This window comes from Orbicella franksi, chromosome 7 (assembly GCF_964199315.1).
Source record: "Orbicella franksi chromosome 7, jaOrbFran1.1, whole genome shotgun sequence".
NCBI classification, from domain to species: domain Eukaryota; kingdom Metazoa; phylum Cnidaria; class Anthozoa; order Scleractinia; family Merulinidae; genus Orbicella; species Orbicella franksi.
In genome coordinates, this window is record NC_138151.1 from 30,749,912 (window position 1) to 30,767,419 (window position 17,508).

General features: G+C 38.1%; 1 protein-coding gene across 1 annotated transcript; it reads right to left on the minus strand.

Moving 5' to 3' along the window:
• Positions 1-74: 74 nt before the first annotated feature.
• On the minus strand, positions 75-11,201 carry LOC145492891 (profilin-like). Its single transcript, XM_081472267.1, has 3 exons — positions 11,095-11,201; positions 6,149-6,305; positions 75-718 (listed from the first exon to the last, which is right to left on the minus strand). Exons 2-3 carry the CDS (start codon positions 6,287-6,289, stop codon positions 437-439), a joined length of 423 nt encoding a protein of 140 aa, XP_081328393.1. The 5' UTR covers positions 6,290-6,305; positions 11,095-11,201; the 3' UTR covers positions 75-436.
• Positions 11,202-17,508: the final 6,307 nt, after the last annotated feature.

The following is a 17,508-nucleotide window of genomic DNA, read 5'->3' on the forward strand; positions in this document are numbered from 1 at the left end:
CTGCATGTTTTCTATTTCCTAAATAATGAATGATTGTTGAGCCTTGTGAAAAAATCGCTTTCTGACAAACAGCATAGCACACAGAAATTGACATATTTATTAAGGTGTTTCCTCTTACTCGAAGAGTGCAGCCTTTTACAATTCTTGGAGAGACTTCAATTCTAATCAAATACAAAATCAAGAACTTCTCATTTTCTAATCCAAATAAAACAATACAATAGAAAGCCAACTTATAACCTGTTTAACACTGTCACTAAATAATGTACTTTATTGCAATCACAGCTAGAAAACTAGTAAAATGTTTATCAATAACCAGGCATTTTTATGAACTCTAATCTCATCTACAACACAGCGCTGTTACAGAGAATTAGTTGGAAGGTTCAAAATACAGTATCTCCTCAAACTACAACAAAGTTAACACATTTTAGTCTTTGAATTACATGCCAAGGCTTTCGAGATACTCTGCAATTACCGCTACACCTTTGTTCACATTCCCCTGTTGACTTCCTTCTCGGCAATGGGCTATGACAATTGCTGTTTTACTTGATTGCAGAGTGACCGCTCCAAAATCCCTTTTCTTACCAAGAACTAACTTTTTGTCTTCTTCTCGTAAGAACTGGTACTTTGTTCCTTCTGCCAAAACACCATTCGCCATGAATGCTGTGAAATCCTTGCTCTTGAAACATTTTGCAATGTTAGGCCCTTCCTGACCTTGTAACTGAGGGTAAGAAAAGAGGAGACATGAACACCAAGAGATTGCAAAATTACCTAAAATGCTCCCACATGCCTCTCAGCCCCAAGCCTCCCTGGTGAACATGCATTTGTTTAACCATACGCGTGTACATGTAGTAGCCTACTTCCTGTAAGACTTTCTCCCAGGCCTTCACTGTCAATTTCAGAGAAATTACCGAAACAAATGGCCACGGAAAGCTGAACAATAACAGCATGCGTGCGATGAGCTCAGCAGAAAATTGCAATCACAAAAATGCCTGTTGCTGATTTTGTTTAACGTGGTAGTATGATCAAATGTTTACCCCTTGAATTTTTAGGTTTATTACATAACATTCCATGAAAGATTAAAAACGCCGTTTACCATTTGCAAATATCTGAGATACTTAAGTTTTAAAAATGCGTAAAATATGCAAATGAGATAACTGATGACGTCGTATAGTCAACCAAATATTACATCAAGTATATAAATACTGCTATCTAAGTCAATTTGCAGCAGAAACCATTGAAACTTGGCAGGCTAATAGCTCTACATGCAACACGCCTACGGCTATAAAAAAATTCCATTCCCATGGCAACCCACTCTTTTCCACTCCCCTCCGACCTGATTTCAGCTCGAAAAACATTAACCAAGGCCATGAACTCAACCTAACATATTTATATGCTTGCTGGATCACGCCAATAATGTACCATTGGAAAATATCAATATGGAGCGCCAAAGGTGGCCAGAAAAGCCTTTAATAGCAGGGAGTTACTCAGTAAGTTCATACTGTGGAGCACCTTCAGTAGAATCTTACTACAAAGAATCAAACATTTCTGCAGGGATACAAATTGGCTGAGATACCTTTGTTCATCATATTTGATCAAAATTCGGTTGAGTTTATGACATCATCACTTGGCTAATTTGCACATTTAAGACTTCAATGCGAAAAGAGATTTGAAAATAGCAAACAGCATTTTGCTTTTTTCTTCTCATACAGACTACTTTTCTATATTATAAAATGGCTTAGATCAAAAAGATGCGATTAACGTCATAGTTCCACTTAAAGCTTGAATTCTGTAAGGGATTTCTTGATCTTGTGTAAATTTTTAAGAAATATTATTTTATCATCCAATTAGACTACAAATAGTCTCTTAGTCTGCTGTGCACAACACGACAGGAAAACTGAGATGAAAATATGGCTGCATGAACTTCTGGGGGCGAGAAGCACACGATAGTAGGTACTCCCGATTAAAGGTCGAGTGATTTTTGGTTTTGCACGTATCTCAGCACTAGGATTTCACAGGGCAATTTTTTCCTCACAGTTTATTTACAATCTCACTCAACAGACTAAGCGAAAGAGGAACTACTTAAAGTCTATCATGCAGTGGAAAACATGTACATGTACATCCAAGTACTCCTCCTCAACAGCTCACTTTGCCTGCAAGGCCGCAACTCACTTCACACAACGTAATTGTACTCTTCAAACAAGACCTGGTTGAAGGCTTAGTTTGTCTGTTCCCTTGAACAAGGGAGCAGAAAAACCAGGCTTGAACTTGGACCGTAAAAGTATTCAACTTGGTCTACTAAATCAGAGTGGGGACAAACCCACAGTTGAACTCCAATTAAGCACCCACACAATGGTGGTCACTTAATAGGAGTTGGCCACTTAATAGGCACTTGTGAAGAATTAGCTTGAGGATTAGTAGAAATGTCAGTTTATTCAAATGCAAACATGCTTTAAGGTAACATGGAATCATGTGAAGACAGTGAGAAACGTGTTGGCAGTTTCTAATTCAGACTCTTATCTGTCATTGCCCAATGATGACCAAAGTAGCAACGGCTGCTTAATAGAGCTACATGATTACAGTATGCTTAAAGATAATGCCAAGATACAATGTAAATGTCATTGAATAATTTAAGACATGATCCTTAACTAACAAAAAATGTGAATGTTTTTTGTGAAACTGGTCATTTCAGATAGCTTTAGATTCAATTAATTTCTCTGGATGATTCAATATGTGATCAATAGGGGATGGAATCAATATAAAGAGAAAATCATAGACCCAATAACAAAACTGCAAGGGTGCCAAAAGTTGTGGAATTGTCCCCTAGGTACAGTACCGCTCAGAACTAAGCAAACCAAAATTTGCATTAACTACACGTTAACAACATGAAGGGGTTGCTTTGTTAGATTGCGTTTTGACTTCACGTTATAGCATTTCAAAGTTAAGGCATTAGTATGTATGAGCCTGGTTATTGTTCACTTCTTTTGTTACTTTGTGAAAGGAAGTGAACGACCTTTTCTTCAAACAATATTCAGTATGAATGTCATGTGTTTTCAAGGAGCAGACAAGTTCTATTTCTTTCATACCGGTTGAATATTGTGGCGGTTACATACATACGATTTTATTTTGATTAATTCAACCACAAATAAAATAATTTGCATTTCGAGAAATCAGCTTATAAAGACAACCAGATAATTAAATTTTTTAGCCACCCCAGAAAAGGCAATTGATGAGACTGGCAAATGTTTACTTCTCTCATTCCAGCTGTTATCAAAGTCCACGATATTCACACAAACTAGAATCATTACATACGCAATTTGTTTTCATTCATTCCATCGCTAATAAGATATTTCTTTCCTTCGAACAAAACACGTCCTTCAAATCTGAGGTATCCAAGCAGTGTGATCAAGCAGAGTGATCAAGTTGCAATACTTGAAGAAGACAGTAGCTAATCGGGCCGCAAAATGCCACCTAAACAAGTTATTTCAAGATGAAAATCCAAAAAATAAAAAATTGGCGCATCATTGAAAGCAACACAACAACAATATTTTAATTCCAATCTTGTTTATTTATTTTGTCGCTTTGGTCGCTCGTCTTGGTTTGCTATATTCTCTTCTCAAAGTGCACGTTTCCCCAAGTCCCAGATAAGCTACTGTAGAAAACAACTGATGGAACAAAAGTATTTTGTTTGACTCCTTGAGCTATAGAATAACGGTGAAAAAAGGAAATATAAAGGCATTAAATATCTCCTGTAAAATTATCGGCCTTCACATCTACGAGAGATGCTGTGTCTAAACACTGCAATGGATGTCACAATTTTCATTTTAATGCAGCTATTTTTAATCGTAAGTGCGCAAGATTTGTAGCCAAGAAGACATCATGGTGAGATTAACATGGAGGAAATGGACTTGGATTGGACACATACTGAGGAAAGACCCCAGCAACATTACTAAAGAAGGTCTATTCTGGACACCAGAAGGGAAAAGACAACGAGGAAGGCCTAGAACAACCTGGAGGAGGTCAACGGAAAAAGAACTCGAGACCATACACTTGACCTTGGTTGAAATCTGGAAGGCAGCACAGGATCGTTTGCACTGGAGACAGACTGTGAAGGCCTTATGCATCCAATGGCACGATGAGGACTGATGATGATGATTTCTAATCCTGGGAAGAAATTTGATCCGGGCAGATGTTGATCATGTGCTAGGTAACCACTTCTGAACTGTGAGTCATGTGTTACGCAATCAACAAAATAATGCTTTAAAATTGTAATATTCGTCAATTTCAGCCAAACACTTGATTACCATAATTACTTGTCCTTGACGACTGGACCGTTTTTTTTTTTCCACGCCCTTTCTTTTCCTCCTTGTGTAGTTTACAACTTTCTCCAGTTTTTGAGTACCGCATGAACTGAAATTGTCTTGCTTTCCATCTGCAGTGTTTCAGCCAGAAAATTTTACTTGAGGGCCAAAGTGGCCCCTGAAGATCTTTTTTAGGGGCCAATTTTTTAGGAAGGGGGCCTATAAATTGAAAGCTACAGAAGGAAAAAATGCATCAGGGTACCAAGGCAAATAAAGTCGTTTATTAGGATCTATGATAAAATTTAATAGTAAGTGCTTTTTGAAGTGTTTCTACTCAATAAAGTTTCTTTCGAATCAGAAACTAGTATGAAGGATCCGTGCATTACAAGAGAACAATCCTTATGCATAAATGACGTAGTCAATGATCAAGGGTTTACAATGCATTATAGGGCGATTTCAAACACGGTCAGCCATTTTGAAGTTTTCCGATGTGAGAGAATCAATACAGCAAAGCAAAAAGACGGATTGGCTTCTTTTCTTATGTTGAATGTTTTAGAAGCAAGGATCTTTCAATATGATTTTTTAGAAGGACATAACGTGTGACAAAATAACCGTTATTGATCGTCAACAGAGAGAAATGTAGTCCCCATTATGCCGTATTATGGCGACTAAACCAGAATTTTTGGCCACCAAGGATGAAATGCGTGTTGCATTGGCGACCCTATTGATCACAATTTCGAGCCCTGGGATGGCTTTTAAAATATTATGCCTGAGTTAAGCCTGCAGTCTTGTAAAAGGAAAGGGCCAAATTGGCCCTTTTTTTGTTTTTCTGGGGGCAATCTCTGATTGTAACGCAGGATTCCTGCAATGGCGCACTCTGGCGGAAACACTGCATCTATTGTTTATTTTGTCAACATATATGTTGTTATTTCCATCCAATACAAAGAAATTTTTTCTGAGTATGAATGGCAAGCTTGGTTTGAGAACAGAGCTTATACAGGTGAATGAGTTCGAATTTCAGGCGAATTGGCAATGGTTTGATGTGAAAGTTTTCAAATTTTTCTGTCATCTTTTCAACTTCAGAGCACCTTCTTTCACTGGAAGAGGTGCAAAGCTGTATTTTCCAACTGCGCTAATTAATCAATTAATTCGAATTTCGCTTTGCGTGGAATTACTAAACATAAATCACGCAATTGTCTGAGCTGAAGTCCTGCTTTGTTCGCCATAGCAATGCATCACAAAAGGAATATTGGTTATGAATAACAATGGCTGACATGCTGGTGAAAACCCGTGTCCATTACACATAGGCAAAAATGTGCAGGCCATTTCAACATGCAGGGGTGCATTAAGAATGCGTGTGCGATGTTCGCTTAGTTCTGAGCATACTGTGGGCAGAAGCCTGACCCTTATTTATAGTAGTAAAATCTCAAGGGTTTTGTAACAGTGTTCAGCAGGAAGGCAACTGGTTTTCCCAGGCAGGCAAATCTTCTTAGAACTGATATTCTCATACTTTATAAGAGAAAACAAATCTCTTGAAAATGGTCAAATGAGTTGGGCAAACCCGTTTTCACAGCTGGTCAATTTGCCTCGTGTCAATAGCCCATAATGATACCCCTGATCAGGTCCTGAAAAAATTGTACTCTGGTCATCCAGGACAAGTAGAGTCTCCTGCTGGGCACTTAACTTGTCACTCTCACTTGCCTGCCATGGAAGGACTCAGAGGGCCGAGGGAGGTCCCAAGCCAGCCAGCAAAATTGAGAGCTGCTTGTCCATAGGGCAAGCTGAAATTTAAGTTTTTTTTCCAATCTCTACTGATATTAACTTATTACAATGCTTCCACTTGCAGTTACCTGTAAGGCATTTGCATGACCAGCAGAAGTCCATGCAACCCCTCCATCAAGACCAATTATACACGCTTTATCGCAGTGTGTCTCACCACTAGCATCTTTTGTCTGTGCAATAAGGTTATCAATATAGCTGTCCCAAGACATTCTGGCAAAACCTCTCCTGAACAAAAAGGAGATCAATATCAATAGATAAATACAGTTTGACATGTTGCACAACATTAATCTAGTGTCGGTGCCCAGTTCTATCATAACTAGATTAGTTCATGTGTATTATTATACTGATGGAAAGTTCTAACAAAGAACAAGACAAAGAAAAAAGATAGTGGAATAACGTCCCACAAACAAAGAACTATCAAGGTTAGAATATTGAGCAGGCACCTCCAAAATTAGACAGATATATGCAAACAGTGAATTTTCAGTGGCTATTAATTTATCTCTTCAATCATTATTCAATGTGATAGCTTATTAAATGCATGTGACCTGTGATGTAGAAATGACTTCGGACATGATGAGTGAATTTTTCTGATCTCAAACCCACACAATTATGCACAATTCTCCAAAACCGGCTACATCTGGCACAATATTTCTTTAAATAAAACAGCTTTCTTACTCGTTGCAGAGATTCTTGTGAACTTTTTAGGCTATCCACCTTTCAAACTGTACTTTCAAGTTGTTGTTTTTTTTTCTTTGTGGACAACTTCTGAGAATTTGTGAACCTGAACACAGTTTATGATGCAATATTCAAGCTACATATTTTTCCTGAATTGGGTTATTCCAGAAAAAATCCACATGCCCCCAATGGATGGGTTTCTAAAAATTCTCTTGGGAGGTGGGGTCCAAGGCTATGGAAATCCAGGCAAGAAGGGGGAGGGGGAGGTTGAACCTACAAAATCCTTCTTCGGGAATCATTTCCAACGGAATGTAATCTCAAACTTTTAGATACATGACATGTAACATTTGAGCACTCTCTGAATCTGAGAGGAGTCAAAATCTTTCAGTTACATCTTTCTTTCCTGATTTAGTCCAAGTTGCCTATGAGGTTCTTCCATAATCACAGTAAACACGCAGAAAACATGTGACAAAAGGATGAACATCAAGAAAGCTCGCTACAAGTGTGTAATGCCTGACACTATTTGTATTGTTGTACCCAGGCTCAGTGCTGCCAAGCATAAATGTTAACAGAAATAGCCCCGAGGACTTGGGAAAGAGTTTCAAAATTCACGGCTCTTGTACGGTCTACGTACGGTCATGTAAATCCGCAAGAGTAGAACGTTTTTCAAATGGTAACCATGGCTACACGTTCTTGCTCGCAATACATAACCCTTAATTCTCCAAAACCCCACTAAATAAGACAAGCAACAGCCAGAAATACATCTGCATCCGCAGGCCACAATACTTAAAAATTTGCTTAAATATTTCATTAAAACAGCTTTCCTGTTGTTAGCAGAGATTCTTACGAACTTTTCAGGCTATTTACCTTTCAAAACTTTTTGCAATCGAAGTGCTCCAGCAAATATTAACAAGAGGGCATCAAATTACATTTGCACGTAATTTGCATAAAGTTTCAAGTTGTGTTTTTCACTGATAACTTCGGACAATATGTGGACTTTAACACAGGTTATGAACCAATATTCAAGCTACCTATTTTTATCAAATAAAGGTAGGACTATTTTTAAAAAGGAAATGGTTTATAATGGAAGATACAACTTTCTATTTTGGTTTCATAGGCGTCGAGTTAAGTTGTGTCAAGCAACAGAATTTTGTTTAACAGAGTCAGTCAGACACAGTTTGCTGAAACAATTGGCGATTACTAGGTGTATTTGAACTACTAGGGAAATAAACTTGGCTAAACTCTTGTCAATGCAGAATTTCTTTACTGTAGCACTTGGCAAGAACACTTGAAACGTTCATCAAAAGATTGCACAATCCGCAAAATTCCACACAGTCAATTGAAGTGTTTTCCCGCACAATTTGCCTCCAAAATTCCACACAATTTTTTCCCATGCCCTATTACAACCCAAACTTGGAGGTAAGATATATAATTCAAGTTACCAAAAGTCTCATCATTATTCGGAGACATACTTTGCACTGTGTAAGAAACAAGTCACATGATTTTAATAAGCTATTTAGCTCATTTTATTGAGTTCTACAGAATAATTGTAACCTTAAAGGGGCAGTATCACAAGAGGTCTTCTAAGTTTTTGTGCAAACTATGCTAAAATTATAAAGGTGCACTCACTGATCAACAAAATAACCTTAAAAGGACAAAAAAGGCATAAATTCAATCGCTTAGAGATCAATGATTTTTGGTGATTTTCTTCCAAGTAACATTGTCATACTTGAAAACGTCGGCCCGATGTTTTCAAGTTTTAGACCACTTCTTTCCTACTTGTCTGTAGCTACAACAATTGAAAACAGCTTTTGTGACTAGTACGGTACATTTTAGCAAGGGTAGGTAACTTCTAGTGGATTTCCAATTAATACCAACACCTTCATTGGATTTTCAAGTAGCACTAAATCTTGGTGAGCCTGCTCCTTTAATATTTGCTATAGCTTTAGAAATTACACAAGACCATGTTCTGGACATAATTGTGCATAGAATTCTACTGAATACAAATTAAATTTAAGGCTCATAATTTTTTTGGAAATCAAGAGGTAGGGGGGTCTTTTGCCTTGGAGGGAAATCCATGTGGGACGGACGGGTTAAAAAGACTTGCCCATCCATGACTTTGTGTAGAACAGTCCACTTCTTTAATTAGTCTTTCTCACTTCTGGACAAGCGTTATTAGAATAGAGGTACTGAATGGGGAGGAATGCTCTCTCATAAGCTGGCTACATTGCTACAGCCTCAACTCATCTTCCTTGTAGGGGTGTAATGTTTCATATCCCTTGTGATTCGATTCAACTTCAATTATTGCCTTACGATTTCAATAATGCAAAATATTACTGTTTTTTAATTCTTAAAACATGATACACAATGTAAACAACATACAAACCTAAACCCTCAATTTTAGGATACAATGAGCATGTTGCACATGGTCTGCCTTGAGGGGTGGTAGAAGGGAAACATTTTTACCGTGCAAGACAAAATGGTGCACAAACTGCCAACGTCTTCACTCGTAAATCAAAAACACACATTTTAAAGAGTTCTGGATTCTGATTTCACAAAATAATAACTCACTGATGAGGCTCTGGGAAAGGTATGCAAAAAATCGAACCAAAATCGAAACATGGAAATCAAAGAATCGTGAATCGAACCAAACAGTCATCATCGCGATCAATCAGAATTCGAATAATCGTTACAGCGATCATGAAAACAAGGAGATTTATACATGCGCAAAAAACTAATGGGGGTTAATTAGTGGCACTTTGACATTACCTTATTAACAGCCTTGCAAAGTGAATCAAATTTACTTGTGCGAATATATCAGAAAGGAACCTAGATTGTTTTCCTTGCAGCATCCCAATTCCTCTTAATGAATCAACACTTCTAATCAGCAAACAAATTTTGCAAATACAAAGGCAACTTTAAGCTCTTGTCAGTGACGAGATCACTTACAATCCTGACAGCTTGAGAGGGTTCCATGTAAAGCCAGGATACCAACAACTAATAATCTCATTTAAAAGCATTGTTCTTTGTTATAAATCACCATTTCTAATGTGCTAGTAAACAGGCCACAATCAACGCTTACAGATGATGAAATGGGATTCTTGTTGAAAGAGATGTTCAGATTATTATCTGCAACATTTTCTCCTAAATTTGGCCAAGGTCTAAAACAATGAAAGGTTGCAGAAATCCTTGCATCTGTGATTTTCTGTAAGTTAGTGCTGTTGTAATTAATTGTAAGCGATGCAACCTTAAATTTTCGAGAACTAACTAACTTCACAAACAATAGTGACTTTAAGAAGTAGTTAAAGAAATTGCAGTTTTCCATAATCACCACATGTAAAACAACACAATTGTTCGTATATGCGCCCAGAACAGTCCTCAAGACAGCGATTGCAAAGTACATAAGAACTATGAACCTAGGGTGGCACAACTTAACTTGGGCTTAACTTTCCTCTGTGTCTTTGTACTGGACAAGAATTACACAATAATCAAATACAGCGCAGAAACACCGGCTAACTACTGCAAAGAACTACATACATTGATCAAGATACTAACAGGTATGAAAACAAACGAACGATACCGGCTGTTTTCTGATTCTTCGAAAATCGCTTCGCCGGAAATTTTCCACTAAATAGCCCGTTTGAGAACTTTTTAACACAAATACAAGAGCGCTTTCTTTCTGACATCGAATCAAACTGTTGTAACTGTTCAACTTCTCTACGAAATGAATCGAAAACAAAGCCCCAAACTTTGCAGCTCAGAAGGCACAATTCACAGTTGCAAGCCAGCAGAAAGCCGAATCAAGTATTCAGTCGTAATGAAAATTCTACCAAGTAACCATTAAACAGCTGAAATCACGGCTTACTGTAGCCAAGACAGCAAAAGAACTGTATTAACTACATGCAGACGAGGAATATTCCTTCGAGCGACAACATCAAGATGACGCAAAGGTATTAGGGTGGAACAGGAAAGGACAGAGAAGGAGAATCCGAGCCATCGAAGGGTTCGAAGCCCACGCGGAAATATCGAGCGAGTTTTCGACTTTTAACGCGCAGAAAACGTCGTAGAACCATAAAAAAAAAGAATCTGAAAAGCTACTATACTTACAATAACCTCATAGGACCTGATCGAAGGGTGTAAAGGAGTAATAACGACTACCAAACGCAGGAAAGTTCTCTTGGAAAGAGACTGGTTGTAAATGTACATGACGAAATCGTAACAAGAGTCGCGTGGACGGTCGGTTTCGAACCCACTCCAACAGTTCTTCGCTTTGAGCGAAGTAAAATTACATACAAAGTAACTTAAAGTTCTGTAATATATTCGAGAGCACACTACTTACCGAATGTAAAGCAGATACAAAGTCAAAATTCCTTCGCAGCCAAAGTACGAGTGCACCACACCAGCAAGCAAGATGAAAATCGATCGAGGTGCGGCCCCTTGAGCCCGCGATCATTTTCTCTTCCTCAGGCCTTACGCCGCATACCTGGTTTCCGGGGGATGTGCCCCTTGAAACGCTTTCATTTCCGCGCAAGCTATTGAGGAGGAAATGCTTGTTTTCTACAAACTATTACCAAATTTCTGTCTAAAAAATCGTAAAATTTTATATCAGCCATTGTTTTGATTTGTTGCTTGTTAACTTTTAGAGAATTTATTTGAAAATCATTGGCCATGTTTCTCAAGGGGGGAGGGGTATGTCGGTAGAATAAATGCCACAACCCAATACGCAATACGGACCGCAGAATTAATCATTAGCAGATTCCCGAGGGTCCCGAAATAAGCTATAATCATGGATAATGTCTTTCCCTTTCCCTTGGAAAGATTCGTTTAAGATTTAAGTCTCCACTTACCAGACTTCCGTCAAAATGTTCATCTCGCTAGGCTGACAAAGTGAAAAATAAACATTAAAAAGCATCCTTTCATCTTTTTAATCATCCATTCATCACAAAAAAAAAAATCGTACAGCTCGTTGACAAAGCCTTAAAAGAATAAAAAACCAGGCGTTATCGACTTAGCAATTCGCAATTAAACCTGAGTGACAAGGTATAACACCGCTGTAAAGCATAATGGCCAATTTCGATATATTAAAATTCAGCCTGAAGCAACAGACCTCAGTATACAGTACGAGGCTCCGTGGAATAACTACAGAGTTTGTGGGGTTTACTCCCCAGAGCCTCGTGCTGAGGTCTATTGTGTTAGGTTGAATTTTAATATATCCAAATTGGTCTATTGCTGACTGTATATTTCAGGCCCGATTATACTCGTCACATTTGGGTCGGTCACGCAACGTTTCTTCTCTTGTGCCGTGACGTGACCAGCTGCGAAGAAGACTGTGATTTTTCTCTTGTTTTTCTGAATGTAGTTCGTTCTTTTTTGACTCGTATGCCTTCAATTATTTTTGCCAACTCGCTCAAATTGTTCCTTTAGTTGAAGTCGTTATTTCAAAAACAACTGCTAAAATTAAATTACCTAAAGTTTAAGCCCGGCCAGCGATGAAAAATGATTCCCGCCTTTTCTCGCCACCATATCTGAGGAAAATACCATTGAACGCGATCGGCATTTTTTATGGTGTGGTCTCACGAAGTCACCGAAAACCTAACAACAGTTCAAAATTTAAAGTAAAAACCTTTTAACCGCTCATCGTATAATTTTGAGGCTTCCAACGAAACCAACAAAGCTTCCATTGTGAGAAAAGAAAGCCAATAAAACACCTTGAAACACTTTTAAAGTTGTATAGGGCGGAAAAGTTCAAAGCGAACTTCGTCAACTAACTTAAACTCGTTTAAGCTGTGCATAAACACAACGAAGAAAACAATAATAAGAATAACATAATAACTTAATACATGCCTTGCTAGTAAAGCAAACAGACCAAAGCTAAATAAGCTTAACTAAAATTTGTCCAAAATTTGTAAACGGCGGCAAAGTTGACGAAGTTCAAAGCGAACTTCGTCAACTAGCTTAAACTCATTTAAACTATGTATTAACACTGCGAAGAAACATTAACAAGAATAACATAATACCTTAATATATTCCTTGTGCCTCCTGGTAGTGCAAACAGGCCAAAGCTAATAAGCTTAAACCAAAATTTGTCCAAACCTTGGAGAGTGCCACGTGATTTCTTCGACGCCATGTCTTGCAGTGAACTTGAAAGACTTCTTCCGATTCTCCATGCGCCACTCGGTCATCACTTGCCACTAGCCATCTCTAGCAATTGCCACCGTTTCATTGCTATGGTAATCAATACCAATCCGTTTTCAATTTGAATTTTCAGACTAAAAGCTGAGAAAGAATGTAGACTGCGATAGCCCGTCTTTTCTGATCTTTTCCTCAGGGTCTCGTCAGAAGTCGGCTTCTTATTGACGCCCGGATGTCTCGTCCCAATCCCTTATTTATAGCTCAACCTGAAGTGTGTAATTCAAATAATAATTTCCTGTTGAATTTCGAGAGAAAAACCGTCTAGGAAAAATGCAAATATTGCTAGTTTATTTCGTAGTATTGTCAGTTGTGTAAAGCGTTTTTCAAGTCAATAGTGGCAGTTTCATGGAACAAAGTACAATTTTTGGACTGGCTCGCCGGTCATCAGGCCTAACAAGAGGAAAAAACTGTTTGGAAATTTAGCCGTGACTAAGAAATTACAAAGTGACTGGTTTTATTCAGTTCTTCGCCTATTAAAAATTACTCTTTGATATTTTCATTCTGGTCACGTTTTATTTTTAGAATAACATCTTGAGTGAGTTGAAATGCGTAAAAAATTATTATTTGTTAATTTCTGTCGGTTATCATTCATAGAGTAAACGATAACCAATATGGAACATATTTTAGAGCGTGGTATGGTACGTCTTCAAATTTATAGGATTTTAAGATCAACGACCTTAAAAATGTTTTAAACCTCACGTTTTCGCTTGCAAAATCCGTTTTAGTACTCATCAGGTTCCACGCCGCTGCGCTGGAGTGACGTCAAAAAATGACGCCACAAAGGAAGTTTTCATAGCAATTTACCAATTGAAAATCTTTCGCATTTCGTGTTGAGCGCTTTCTGCACTGAAGCAATGCAAAGATGAACCTGTCGTTCGTGTTTAATTAACAAACACTTCAAGCGAAGAGTTTATAAGTAGTTAAAGTTTTTCAGGAGAAAACACTTTCGGTGACCATGAGACTGCGAAAACTAACGAAACGGAAGGTGTGCGGGTGATTGTTTGTTTGTCCACGTACTATCAAACTTTGGCCATGATGCTTCAAGGAGGGGTGTAGGTCATGATCAGACAGGTAGGCGCTGGTCTTTATCATAGTTAGTATGTCTTTATTCCTCAAGTTTTATTTTACTTTGAAGTGGCTCACTGTGGCTGTTGAATTTTGCGTTATTTTCACAGTTAATAAATAGGAAAGGAAAGTGCCTGGTGGGCGGCAAAATACGGGAAAACATTTTTCAATAGTGCGCGATGAAGAAGTAAGAATGTGATACATTTATTTTTTTGAAGCTTTTCTTGTAGGAAGACTCAGCATATGCAATTGAGGACAAAATCAGTGTACCGGTATACTGTGACCAAAGGCATTCTAAATGAATGTTCAAATGAAACTGCGACCGAAATTGGACAATTTGTCACGTTTTCAGCATTTATTTCTGTTTCGGGCAAAGAAGAAAACGAAGCGCGCGCAAACTCAACATTTAATTATAACGAAAAGAATCGACGTCAGAGTCACTGGTTGATTTTGCATGAAGCAAATGAAGACAATAGATGAGGGAGCTAAACGAACGAAAAGAATTAACATCCTACAGGGGCAAGAAAACTTTGTCAAAAAGGAAGCAGATTTAAAAAACCGTCACAATGAACCACAGTTATTTCATGGTGAGTGATTGAGTGATCTTGACGAGGGAGTTACTAGGTCTGTAGACTACTGACTAGCTCTCTTTAGTTTGAGTCGAATAATTAGCATGTTTATTCAGAAGGAAACGGCCTTTCTGGGCTCAAATTAATACATAAGAGAACAACGAAAATGTGTTCTGCTGACTAAACCGTTCATCTAAGCATATTTCCACAATCAGTTACGATGACAATAGAAAAAACGACCTTATAGCTTCCACCCTTGGGATCGCCTGGACCACGCATAAATTCTCCAGATACTAGACAGCAACACGTAATAGGCCCAAAGTTATACGCCTATAATAGGCCCAAAGTTATACGCAGGTATCCTTCACGAAAACGGAACTTTTCGAAAACGCTCTTCAAACTGGATGAATTTGAAAACGCCGGCTTTGCGTTTTACTCTGGACGGAAAACTTTTTGAAGACGAAGCTTTTCGTAAACGATAACTTCACGATAATTACGGTATTCCCCTGCCCTAGTTTTACTCAAACACAAATTCAAAATGATCGGTGATTGTTGCGTTTTCAAAATCCTCCTGGGTAGTTTGGACGAAAAAGTATAAACGTTTGATGCGTTTTCAGAGTGAAACCTTCGTTTTAAACTGATTCTGGCCTCCGGCGTAGTGCGGACGGAACCTTGATTGAAACTGGTATCTGACCCAGTCCGAGCAAAAGACCTTTTCTTTGATCAGAGACCAGTGGTTCTTCAGATAAACCTAAGAAAACAAAGGACCCCAAAGGAAGCTAAGCTACATCACGGCCGAAATTATGACAACAATTGGAACGCAATTAGAACGCATTTTGAGTTGAATGTGAGGCTTTGAGCCGGGAGTGCTTTAGTAAAACACCCAACAAATGTTCGGTACACCATTGCACTGTCAAACTTTACCGTAACTAGATTCACAATTAGCCAATCAAGAGCTTTGTCAACTGTCCTCATATCCTGTGATATCAAGTCACTGACCTGTAAAGACCGGTGGGTTTATGGTCAAATTTAGGTATAGCAGATATACACCTTTTGCTGTTCATTTACAGAAAACAAACATTCATTTGTGTCCAAATTTCTTTCATTATGGTCATTAAACTCTCATTAACACCAATATGGCCTTCATTTGCGCGTAAGGAACGTTCAAGAAAAACATTTACATATGCATTAACATTCAAAATCATCAAAAGGAAAACAATACCTTCATTTGACATTCATTGACTGTAAATGTATTTTCATTTTGGTGGAAAAAAAATTCGTTGTCACGAAACGACAATCATTTACACTTTACGACATTCAGTTTTCAACAAAAGACTTTCAATAACACAATTTGCATGAGAACTAACATTCAATTGCATTATTATGCAACCATATCCATGAAGGTAACAATCTTTAAAGCGGCGAGACAAACATTACAGCCATAATAACATTTATTTTTGAAAGATAGAAGATCAAATTCGCTGAACGATTTATCCTTCAATTGCCTCACTAGTAAATAGTAAATAGTCTTCGTTGACATCTTCAAAAGCCCTGACTATCCTTTCGCGGTGTTCAAATGCGATTCTATTTCTTCGTGGCATTTCTGGACAAATCGAACTGTCACTACATGTACATGTACATGTATGTCACACGGATACTGTAGTGCGCCCTCTGAGTTGTACGCAAAAAGTTTCGTAAGTGGCCGAATTTATATCTGCAAGGGGAGGATTGTGAAATTATGATTTGAAAAAAGTACATATGGTCCCTTGTTCTATAATCAAATTTTCGAGGAAAATTGGGCGAGATATCTCTGTGCAAAAGAATTACGCTAATGAGCGATTGTTTTCTCTTAACGTTAGGTGAAAACACGGTAATGTATGTCTCACCGCATTTAAGATTGTTACCTTCATGGATATGGTTGCATGATAATGCAATTGAATGTTAGTTCTCATGCAAATTGTGTTATTGAAAGTCTTTTGTTGAAAACTGAATGTCGTAAAGTGTAAATGATTGTCGTTTCGTGACAACGAATTTTTTTTCCACCAAAATGAAAATACATTTACAGTCAATGAATGTCAAATGAAGGTATTGTTTTTCTTTTGATGATTTTGAATGTTAATGCATATGTAAATATTTTTCTTGAACGTTTCTTACGCGCAAATGAAGGTCATATTGGTGTTAATGAGAGTTTAATGACCATAATGAAAGAAATTTGGACACAAATGAATGTTTGTTTTCTGTAAATGAACAGCAAAAGGTGTACTAATTGTCGGTGAAAACAGGCTCGTTTGGTCGCGCCTTTTTTTGGCCCACCCTGTTTTGTCCACACTACGCTGGAAGAATTTGAAAACGGAGGTGAAATCTCTGAAAACGCATCAACTATTTACCATCCACACTATGCCGCAGGAATTTGAAAATGGAGGTTTCTCTCTGAAAATCCATGTTTTCCTTCTACACTACGCCGGAGAATTTACCGGTCATTTTGGATTTGTATTTGAGGAAAAAACTCACGGTGTTCAAAACTGTTTTCCGTCAACACTAAAACGAAAAGCTCTGTTTTGGTGACGGTTAGTGTGGGTGGTAGGCCTAACCGTAGAAATAAAGCTACATTTCCGAGTTTCTCCAGCGTAGTGTGGACATATTACGTACGACTTGGTATGAATATGGTAAGACGTTGGCGCATACCCTTTTCTCACCGCAGGCAAGCTAACACAATGGTTCTGCACCCGAGTTAGGTGCCAGCTCCCATCGACCGAGAGTCAACTCCGAGTACAGCCTAGTCACTCGTAGAAAGGGCGCGAAAAGTTGATCCACGATGGGCTCACGCACCGTACATGATTGGTGGAGAAAACAAAACGGAGTTTGTTCTTATTGGTTAAACAAGCTTCCCTGAACATCTTCAACGAATCAAAGAGATTATACGCTAA